Source organism: Papaver somniferum, unplaced genomic scaffold (genome assembly GCF_003573695.1).
Source record: "Papaver somniferum cultivar HN1 unplaced genomic scaffold, ASM357369v1 unplaced-scaffold_19, whole genome shotgun sequence".
In the NCBI taxonomy this organism is placed as follows: Eukaryota; Viridiplantae; Streptophyta; class Magnoliopsida; order Ranunculales; family Papaveraceae; genus Papaver; species Papaver somniferum.
Window position 1 is genome coordinate 2,316,054 of NW_020628818.1, and position 11,724 is coordinate 2,327,777.

At 36.3% G+C, this 11,724-nt stretch overlaps 1 protein-coding gene across 1 annotated transcript; it reads right to left on the reverse strand.

Annotated features, from left to right (window-relative positions):
* Positions 1-367: 367 nt before the first annotated feature.
* Positions 368-11,424, reverse strand: LOC113338729 (rab3 GTPase-activating protein catalytic subunit-like). Its single transcript, XM_026584107.1, has 22 exons — positions 10,731-11,424; positions 10,033-10,076; positions 9,880-9,943; positions 9,647-9,761; positions 9,488-9,555; positions 9,229-9,326; positions 8,249-8,420; positions 7,489-7,711; positions 6,964-7,090; positions 6,550-6,650; positions 6,363-6,446; positions 5,964-6,092; positions 5,729-5,862; positions 4,958-5,053; positions 4,760-4,833; positions 4,206-4,323; positions 4,021-4,092; positions 2,731-2,770; positions 2,027-2,307; positions 1,764-1,941; positions 1,472-1,683; positions 368-1,149 (listed from the first exon to the last, which is right to left on the reverse strand). Exons 1-22 carry the CDS (start codon positions 10,791-10,793, stop codon positions 853-855), a joined length of 2,790 nt encoding a protein of 929 aa, XP_026439892.1. The 5' UTR covers positions 10,794-11,424; the 3' UTR covers positions 368-852.
* Between the last annotated feature and the right edge of the window lie 300 nt (positions 11,425-11,724).

Genomic DNA, 11,724 nt, shown 5'->3' on the forward strand with positions numbered 1-11,724 from the left:
AAATATTAAAGTTAAGCAAAGACACTATAATTGGTATTCAAAAACTTAGGATTACTTTTAAGTTAAGGTCAACTGAATGGACGTATTTTCGAGTCTGATTTGATCATACCAGTTCTACGAAGTGTTAATACCATTTCATATAGGATAAAAAAATCTCATCGATCCTAACCGTTGGATCGATGAAATGGTATCAGCACTAATAGGACTTAGTATCCCCTTTATAAATCGTGGATTTGATCCCTCTTTTTTCTTCTACTGTCTGTATGCTGTTGTGACATAAAAATTCCAACTTTTATTAAAGATCGATATATAAGTAATAAATAAAAGAAAAAACTCCAACAGTAATCATATTAAGCAAGACCAATAATGATCATCAAGATACTCAAGTAAATTTTCAAATTCATTACTTACTGAACCCTATGATTAATTTTGAAAATCTAGTGATACAATCAACAAAAAAGCAAATCATTCACCGACAGAAATTCCAACAGAAAAATTCCCTGTGAAACCCACAATTAGATTCCGTTTTCACATCCAACAAACAGATATACCCACAAGAGGGAGCTCAAGATTTCTCTCATTGGCTTAGTCTTTCTTATGGTATTCTCCATTTAGTTTATCCTTAAATGCTCAAAGCCTCAATGTTTTTTTATAAGTCCAGAGATTGACCTTCATTAACTGTACTTTGTCGCAGAATTTCCTGAAACTAACTTTAGTTTTTCTCAGATCCAATAATGTTTAAGAAACTTATTCTATGTATCCAACAATGCCTAAAAGAAAACTTTACAACGTTTCCAAAACAACAATAACAGGGAGTGATATATATGTGGGTTAAAAATGGGAAATACTAGATCAATCTGACGAGGTGACCGCAAGTGCGACCCTGAGGTCATTAGATGTTCCACAAATGTACATACGATGTGTCTCTATTTCTTTGCTTGAGTTAATAGGGTTGTTAGTACTGTAATGGTTACCACTTGCGCCGTCTCGTCTAGAAAAAATAATCTCCCTTACAACTGGTTCATGGCCATTGAAAAGATTCCCCATACTAAGAACCTTCCTCCATGATTGGTTGGCTGTTGGTGGTGGGAACATGTTCATGATAGCTTCCCTCTCATTCCCAGCTACCCGCTGCTTCATATCAAATTCCTGTGAACAAAGCAAAATAAATGCTGCTATCAGTATGGATATCTTTGCTAAACAATGAAACAACCCATCAAACAAGGTGCCCCTTAAAAATGGCTTCCAACCAAAGTGCCCAGTCCTGTTAGGGGAACCCTAAGTTTTGTATGGGAAAAGGATAATGTCAAAATGAATGAGTACAATCATTTACTTCGACAAGTTAAACAGAAGTAATCCAGAACCTAATAGTTCACCGCACAGCAGTATCAAATTTTGTAATGTTTTCTTTTACTTGTTGATTACAGCCTACAGTACAGGCATTAACAGGAGAGGTTATCAATGATTTTACCTTGCGATTGTCACCACCTACTGAACTCGTCCCCATTTTGGGAAGATAAAAGTTGAAGTAGTCAGTAAAGATTGACTTTGAGAGGCGAGGTGCATGAGACAGCTTACGATGTAAGGAAGCTGCCAGGAGTAGCAGCTTCTCCACATTTTCAAATACAACACACAGTCGCCTCAGGTCAGCAATTGTTTCTTCCTTATGCGGGAGGTAATTTCCTGCAATACAAATAATTAGATGCTACAAAACCGTTAAAAGCTAGCAAAAATAACAAATTGCATGGAGAGAGAAGATGCACCTCGCAATGGTTTCAAGGATGATGTAATTGTCAGATAGAGTTGACCTATTTTTGCCGTCATTTGTTTTAGATCTCCAAAAGATGTCTGGTTCAAAGTATCAGCTGATGCTCTGAAGGCTGTACAAACCATTTGTTCAAGCAGCTGATCCGGACGCAATGTTTCCAAGTAATGAAGGATCTAAAGGAGCAAATACCATTTGTAATCAGAAATACGTTTCCTATGTAAACCAAAAGGTATCACTTTGTGCATTACTCAGGCCAACCTTTTCTCCTTCCTGATTGGGATCAAGAAGAGACTTCTGCTCAGAAGCTGGCAATACAGGTGCATCATTCCAAAGTTGCCACCACGAATTTCCCTTTTCAGACATGCGGTTAGAGAGCCTTCCCTTAGGAGGCCATTCATCATTTCCTAATCCATCCAACTGATTCAATCCAGATCCAGCACTCTTATCTGTTTCACTCGACTCCCAGTCACCTGGGGAGTGCCATCGAATAAAATCTTCAAAAACAGCATCAAGGTTTGCTGCTTTGAAAGCTGACATGTCTAGTCGAAAAAGAAAAAGGAAAAGAAAAGTAAACATCGGTAATGTAGAGGGCAATACATGAATCTGTCGAAACAGTTAGACGACAATAATGTTTGTCGCACCAAATAGATAACATATCATCAAGGAAGAAATCATCAGGATCCTCACAAGTAACACTAAGGAATCAGAAACAAATCAAGGAAGAAAGAGTTTCAAAACTATATATGGTAAACTTTCAAAACTTGGATCCAAGCTACTCAATAATTGACAATGAGGACTTAAGCAATAAACACTTGATTAGGAACAAAACCAGAGAAGCATAATATATCTTTCAGCTAAGAAACATATAATTCACTTATATAGGCTGCTGGCAAGGATATTTTTACAAAAAGTTGCTTCCAAATAAGAAAAGAAAATGACCACTAAAAAGGAAGCTTTATTACCTGAGGATAATATATCCCTCTCCAATTGCGCAGAGAAGTTCTGCAACACCAATGCTTATGAATGAGAAACGAAGAGCTTTAAAGCATAAAACAAAATTCATAATTACAGGAAAGAAGAGAGCAAGAACACTTCCTGCAGCTACTGAATTATGTCAGCGGAAAACCAAAGTTCAAAGACAAATGCAAAAACTGCACTCAATATCTGGCAAATAAATGCTTCTAAGGAAACTTAGGCTTTGGATGTATGGAACCATAAACAGCAACAACAAAAACAGAAAGAAAAAAAAAAGTAATAAAAGATTGGTAGAGAGAACCTTTATAATCTGAAATTCTAAGTAAGGGAGTATGAAACAGTCCTACTAAAATAAGATCATGCACAAAAAACAAAGACATTGACAATATTTAAATTTGTGAAGTAGGAGACATAGTCCAATTTCTGGTCCTTGTTTAAAACTACATTTGTGTGTATTGGGAGTTATACCATCACCAGAAATGGCAAGATTCTCAAAATTGGCTTTTAGATTTCATCATCATCATATAAAACAGGGTAAGAAGAAAAAAAATGTTCTACTGCTCTTTAACCATGAAAATCAAAACATAAGTTAACTTTGACAAGAGGGTAACTTTTTATTTGTTTTTGATTTTATGTTTGGGTTTGGTTAGTGGGAATGACAGCAACATTAGAATGTTGGTCAGGTAGAAACAGATCAACAAGTTTTAATGACAACTCGTGAGAGATCATAATAAGGTAAATTATCAATTGATTCTAAGTTTTGTTTTAAATGATGTTGGAAATATGGATTCTTCTTCTACTCCATTGATGCAGAAAAAGTTAAAGAAGATTAATCAGTATGTATCATAAGCTATTTCAAATCTAACTGAATCTTGATCAAATTAAGGAGTTATTAGGGTAAAGAATTAAAGTAGTAGAGTAATGCAAATATCACACATGAGACAGCTTTACTCAGGGAGTCAGCTTCCCGAGAAACATGAGTGTTCGAAAGCAAGTTGATGATTAAAAGTGGGAAATGATAACTTCATGGATACTTGGTGCTACTAACGGCTAGACTACTAGTAGTACTTCACATAATCCAGATAAAGTACACTTGCTATGCTTTGAAGATACTATGCATCCACATGGTTTTAAAGAAGTTAATGTCTTTTACATAAACTCATGCCAAACAATATTGAACTACTGAAGATCATTGCAGAAGACACTCGGTCAAGTAGTCAACTGAATCGGATGTCAGTCGGAACTAGATAGTCAATATGAACAAAGCGGGTGCTTACAATGGCATTTCCAAGGGCTTCAACTGCACGGAGCCGTTCCTCATGCATATCTTCTGTCATAAGTGGTGGATCCTATAGTTTAAGAGAAAAGATAAGTAAATACCACAAAGTATAAACCATCCAGTTGAACAGAAAGTCATTGACATTAACAAAAAAGTGTGGTACAAGACTAGTCACTGACATACCTGGGTATACGGAGCATGCATCCTTTGGTATGAATTTATAAGCATCATAGACCCTGCAACACCTGCTGAACCTCTCCGTATTTGAACAGGTGAATCAGGACCTTTTACTCCTGATTGACTACAGTAAAAACAGGGGGGTTACAGATTAAATCAGATGTTCTGACTTATGTTACTCTGAGATTGTTATGTAGATAGGCAGAGAATTTCACTAAATGAAGAAAGAAGGACAAGCATGATTTCACAATTAGATATCAAGCAAACAACAGAAATGTGAGACATTTCTTATGTCTCTACATGTTCTTCAAGGGCAGACGGTATTTGACTTGTTTATGCATGGAAACATTTTAAGGTTTAGACTGCACTAAATCTTGAATCTTACACAAGGAACACTTAAAGGGCCATAAGTACCATGCCAACAAACTAACAGTGAGAAAGTTAACATGCAAAGATATGATTTGGCCGTTTACACCTAAGGAAGTTTTCATGTTTAATCGGATGTAACTATCCTGCAATCTTGATGTGAGAATATCATGAGGTCCTCACTTGCTTAGCACCTGTCACGTTTCGCATCAGACTTCCAAGCCGACATTCCGAAGTGAGTTGGGCTCCCTCCAAGTTGACTGTCTTCCTGTGTTTTTGAGTCAAAGTGTTAGTCAGGAAATCTTCACTCCCAACACATATAGTACATAATCTTGACCTTATAGGTTGGATGCTTGAACTTTAAGAAACTACTACTATTCAATAGTTCTCACCTCATTACCACTAAAATCATCTTCACCCTCCACACTGTCTTGAAAAATAGGTTCTGAGTCTTCCGACTGACGTTGCCTCTCAATACATACTGCAAGCTGAAAATACAAAGGGTAACATACAAAGTAAACAGCATTGATAACTCCATCTTATAGATGAGCTGAGATTCGCAAGAAACTTCAGTCCGAAATACATCATAGTGGCTCATGACTAACATATCTAACGATTACCTACCATTGTGGACGACACTGCATAGACTTCGAAAAACCAAAACTATATTCCTACTGATCAAGCTTCCAAGTAAAAGAATAAGCAATTGTGACTGATAGAAGCCATTATATGCAGTGGAATCCAGAGCAGATAATGGACCGCGCTAAGTTCATTCAAATCTTATACGATAACTGACCGGATGCATAAAATTACCGCGCAGAAGATTGCTAAGCCTCTTTTAGCGATTGTCTCAAAAGCCAGAGGGATTATTAGCTAAGATCTTCACCAGGTCGCGCAACAAACTAGAGTGATTGATTGAAGAATGAAAAGAAATCAATGACTTAGCCTCGGGGGTTTAACGTATGAGAGGTTTGAGTTTTTTCAGATTTATGGAGATAACTTTTAACAACATTTTTTTTCATGAAAACTGAGCCATAGCCACGTGCAAAAGGAAAAACAAGCAAACCATGTCCCAGAAGATGCTATAGAGTAGAAGGGGTTTATCTGTCAAAAGTTTTAAAAATTAACAACTAAAACTCTTGTAATTGAGGTTCAATAAGTACCATTTGTAATTTTTGGTGGATCAGGCATGTAGACAAGTCAATGCTGCCATACTTAAGCATTTTGGGTAATGGCTGCAATTCTTCCCAGCACCAACGAACTTCTCGAACAAACTCTATCCAGAGCATGGCCACAGCTAGTTACCACATAAAAGATACATAACGCGTCATTAGCGAGTGGTATTGACTCTAATAATAAAAAAAATATAACAAATAAGCGGTTCTCTGTCTTACATACCACGAATGTTGCAGATCCCAAACCAAAGTGAATGCAAACAAAACTGAGAAAAAAGAGATTCTAAAGGTGCGCCTTTAATGGTACGAGAACTTTTGTGTTCGCTCATGCTGTATTCAGACATTTGCGCTCCTGTTGGTGGTATAAGAGTACTTAATCGACTTCAGCAGAGCAAGAAAAGATAGCTTAAAAAATAGAAAAGATGAAGAGTCGTCCTACTCTTAATTCTTACTAAAACCAGTCATAAAAGAGACCCAGCCTTTATGAAGATAGACATGTGGAAGGCTAGAGTAGTATATCACCAAGAAAGGATTAAGTAGCAAATCAATAGTAGGATACAGTTACATATGTAGTGAAGGCTAACCTGGAAAAAACAATTGATATGAAATATTGATCAAGTACCTTGGTGAAAGAGATCTTTAAGCACCCGATCTAAAACTGTAGGGGGTGGTACAGCATCTAAGGCATCAGAAGTACGCTTTTCAACTGCCACAAAAAATGACAAACAATAAGAGAAAAATAAGAAACAAATTTAAAATTTTGTATCCAAAAACAGTTCTTAGGACAAAAAAAAAAATTGTTTCTCAACCTGAAATGAAGTCCTCCATAAATTGGGCTTCAAAGGAGATATGCAATGCATTTACCAACAGACACAGCTGCGAAGCAAATCCAACAGTATTGCCTCCATCCCTAAGGGAAAGATAGACATCGAAAGGTGAGTAGTTAAATGGACATGCCTCACATACTTTAAATTGTAAAAGAACTTTCATGACACATCAAATATGACAAAACATCTCAGCTTATGTACTCAAGTGAGAAAGTTTTAGGAGAAATTTGACCTCACCGATGCCACCCCAACTATAGCATAGTACGTATAAAAGAAATAAAATTCATTGCTTAGTCATATACATGGAATAACTGAGTAAAAGAACAAAACATATGGCTATGCGCAAGTGCAATCCAACAGAATAAACTATTTAGCTTATCAAAAAACAATTCTTACAAGTTTGGAGACAGAAAGGGACAAAGGAGCCAGGTTTCAGCCTCATATGACGAAGTATTTTCTAATTCAGCCATATCCGAGGAGCTTTTGATCATCTTGTTCGACCAAGCGCTACTTAACTCAAACCCTGAAATATATGAAAGAAGAACAACAAGCTTCACATAATGGCATCAATTTCAATTTAAGAAAGTAAATGAAAAAATATTTATTCTTGGAAGCACCAAGAAAATGCCAACATGTTTTGACATCCAGAAGGAGGGCACAAATCACAAATTAATCCATATTGCTCGGGAGTTATAGCAATAGGAGCAAAATGTGTCACTCAACAGTAAACTCAGCTCTAGACATGATATAATCAGCTATGGACTTTTCTGTTTGCTTAGTCTGGACAGCTAGGAACCGAGAGCCATCTACTACAGATGATACAGAAACATGAAGATTTCCATGGTTGGGACATGTTAGAGACCAAAACTAACCCTTGTATAGCCTAACACAGATCATACAGCAACATTGTCAGATTCTAACCTTTTATAGGATCCTCTGCAGAATACCATTCTGTCCAAGGACAATCATCGTCCCATTGTATTTTGCTTCGGATGTTACTTTCGTGATTTTCTTCAGACTCCGTCATCTCAGCATCAATTCCTTGCATGCGAATGTCATCATCATCAGGAGGTGTTCTGTAGGTTAGCTTCATCGTAAAGTAGACATTGAGAGAACTTGTGGAGAGGTCCATTGAGGAGAAAGCCTTCAATATCAAAACAGAAATGCAAATAAGGAGAGAGAAGAAACAAATCTTTTAAATGTAAAAGCAGTAAACAACAAGATTTACGAGCGTCAACCCTACATGAAAGGAAAATTTTTGCACTAAATATACTACATAGGAGCCCAAAAGAAGTGCATGAATAGGGTGCAGAATTTACATATATCAGTAGCAAGAGGAGAAGCATGAGTATACTGTATATGAGAATAAATCCAGGTAGCAGACTGTTAACGCAAATGCTAAAGGTACCATAAGTTGAAGTTTTTACTCTTTCACGTCTTACAGCCCTAAAACATTTTATATCCTTTTACTTTTGCTGCTGCTTCTGAGTTTTGAGTGTGGTTTAACCAAAAAGTTCACTACCAAGCAAAGTATCACCAACCAGAAGGATATCGGGATCATGATTTAAAGGTCTTCCCTGAAAACCAATAATATCCCGTCTGACGGATGAAATGAAGCCTATTTCTGATAGAAATGTGAAACACTTAGAAAAATAACTATACCGTTTTCGAAGAAACTTACGAACTTGGAGATAAATAACTCGTATAGTCCCTCCAAATGCATTAGTTTAACTGGAACCTGGCTACCAATATGATCTGCTTCAAACCTTCTGGTAAGTACAGTTCCCATATTCTGGATACCAGTGAAGGCTTTCCGGGAGGGATCATGCACCGGAACGAATGCAGGCCACGTGCTGAAACAGAAAGGTAAAAAACAAAACAAAAAAGATGCATCAAAAAATAGAAGACTAATAAGAATATAACTAAAAAGTAAAAACAACAACCAAAATTACCAAGAAGAGGCCTTAGAGCGATTAACCGTATTTTTGACCTTGTTAAATTCCCACCCACCAATATAAGATTTTGTAAGCAGTTCCTAAAACCTCACGTTTAAGAAACCAAAAAACATAACCAAGATAGAATCCTTCAAAAACTAACCTTGGTTCAAATTCAAATACAACTACTTTTTATATTTTCTACAGACACTAACCAACCTAAAAATTTCGTGTAATCAAGAACTACGCAACTTGTCCCAATACAACCCATTTGAGTAGCCAAAAAATATTAATCTTGAATCGTAGGAATTTTACCGAGTGTGCTAAGATATGTTACATTTTGTTTTGCTTCTGTTTTTTCTAAACAGGGGGCGAGACCTAAATCTGAGGACAACGCATTACCTCATTTTGGGCCTGGGTAGGGATGTCATGCGTCTAAGATGAAGAATAATAGGTACATTTTCTCAATAAACAAACAAACACATGATATCGTCAATTGCAAAACAAGAAAATAAATCATAGATACTTGTCAATAGTAAGGAGGAAATAGAGAAAATATTGGTGCGGAGAATATGCCGGAATCCCACAACAGTCTAACCTCAGACGCAACTATAAAACACTGGTTAGTTCTTTCAATTTGCACATCTGAATTCTCAATCAAAACCTTACCTACCACGATAGCTAATACTCTATAATTGCAGATCAGAATGTTCAGATAAAACCTTACCTTCCACAGTTTGACAAAGCGATAGCAGTTGCACTTAAGAGCTTGGTTGACTCAGGTGCATCTAGGACCACCCCACTAGCACTTAGTGGTGCAATCACCTGTTGATGCATCGAAAAACATAGTAAGCGTTCACGCAGCAAGAAACCATTAGCTTATACTTTAAATTAAACTCGATCAGACTTTTAGGTGCCACGTCCTTTCACTTTCCAAAATAGAGATTTAGCCATCAATGATCAAACATAATTCGTGCACCACATACCAGAAAGTCCTTCACTCCGAAAGATAGCTGCATATCATGTAAGTCACCATTCCACTCCGAAGGCTTGCCTAAAGAAAAACAGGTAAACAAGGGTGGTAAATGAAAAAGTTCCTCCCACGACCTGACGTAGATTAGAAATGCTAATGAACAAGAGAGTACCATCACGGCTGATCTCGAAGTAGTAGTCCAAGCAATACATTTTTGCACCATATTTCAGTTCAGATTTTACTTTATACAAATTCTTTTGAGGACCCAAGCACAAAGCTCCTTTTTCCTAAAAACCAAAAACTAGCTGTTTTAGATAGAGTCAACCACATCAAAAGAGAAAGAACATCCAGAGAACATCAGATGAGGATGAAGACATAAGGGAGGTTTTATTGCAGTAAACCAACCAGTAAAATCTTAGGACCATCGGCCAACCATAGCCTACAAACAGCCTCTATTTCAGAAATGAATCTGAAAAAGATAAAATAACGCAAGGGTTATTACCCAAATTTCAAAATCACATTCTTCTCGTACAAGTACTACTAGTTAAGTAAGAATACCTTTCCCATGAAGAAGCAAGAGTGAAATCATCAAAACCTTCTGGCTGAAACATTTTAAGATAACTCTTAGTCAGAATTCCCACATTATCATATTTACTCTCAAGGGAACAAGAAAATGGCGATTCTATTAGTATAAAGAAAGTAGCAAGAGTTGTAAGTTCCCCATGAGAACTTCACTAATAAATCCTCCATAGCAAAATTTCAGGTCAAGTTTAAATTTGTTGATACGATAATTCAAACCAAATTATCAATTGGCATACTCTCATCACTCGTCTTAGTTAGTGTATGATAACTGAAAAACAATTAAAATCTAGAGTTGCTACTAAACTACACTTAGCTTAAAAGGAAGATCTCTGCCCACTTTTGCAAATATGGAACTGAACTACCACCGGTTGAATGTGTCTTCACTTACTCACACAAAATCTCTAATCCTAAACATCATTTAACCATTAAAATCAAACGAATTACTACGCTATAAAAGCAAGAGAAAATGTTCTCAAAATTTAAACAAAAAACTTTGTCTAGCATTAAGACCCAGAAGAATGAATTCCCAATTGAAAATGGATCATTATACAGAACCAGATTTGGAAAAAGACAAAAGATCTAATCAATGAAAAAACATGGGATTTTAACAGAACATATCAAAGCAAGTAAAGCGAATTATAAATCTGGGAAAAGAGTGATCGAAAAGGAAATACCTCCACTTCCTCTTCATCTTCTTCTTCTAGGGTTTCGTTTCCCATATTACTGGAGGAAGCCATGAATGATTAGATGGGAATTGGATGAATTTCTGAATTTCAGGTTTTGTTTTATTTTCTCCCAATCTGCTACGGTCGTCTTTATGCACGACATACCACCACTTTTTTTTCCTTAATAAATAATAAAAGAGATAGTATCTAAAATTTATGTTTGTTTTACACCTATCTAATAACTTCTCGGTATTTTAAATTTCCCATGTCACCCTAATAGAATTCAGAAGTTTCAGATTGTTTTCTGTTTTTTTTTCTCCGCTAAGTCACAAATTTTATTAGTATGAAAAACTTAATTGTTCATATAAAAATGACAAAAGCAAAAAGGAAAGCAAAACATACAACAAATAAAAAGAAAAGGCTAAGAAAATAACAAAACTAGAGTAAACTGCAGCTGACAGATTAGTAAGACTTAGTGAAGAATGCCTTCCTACCATTGATCCTTGCATCCATAGATAAAATTAGCTCCATCCTTAGCCAGATATGTGAAAGAAACGAAGAATCTGAGAATCATAATCATGATGCCACCTGACACCCGGCATTCTATAGCTTCCATAGTGAACCAGACTTAACATTCTTCTATTCAATCTATTTAAATTTGGTTGTACATTCTCAAAGAATTTATTTTTTTTGGAATCAGAGTTCTCTCAATGTAGCACAAGCAGCAATTAACCATACTTCTCTGACAATGGGACTTTTATGTTTTGCAAATTGAAAAACATCATCAAAAGAATTAGGAGTTGTGAATTGAAAAGTATTACCTAACCACTGCCAAATAGCTTTGCTGAAACTGCAAGACCAAAGTAGATGTTACATACTGTCCTGGCTCTTTCTGCAGATACACATGGAGACAACACAATAAACTTGTTGCACCTTCTTTTGATCATCTATGTAGATTCCCTGAATGAGCTTCCAAATATTGCTGGAAATACCAGGATGCAGA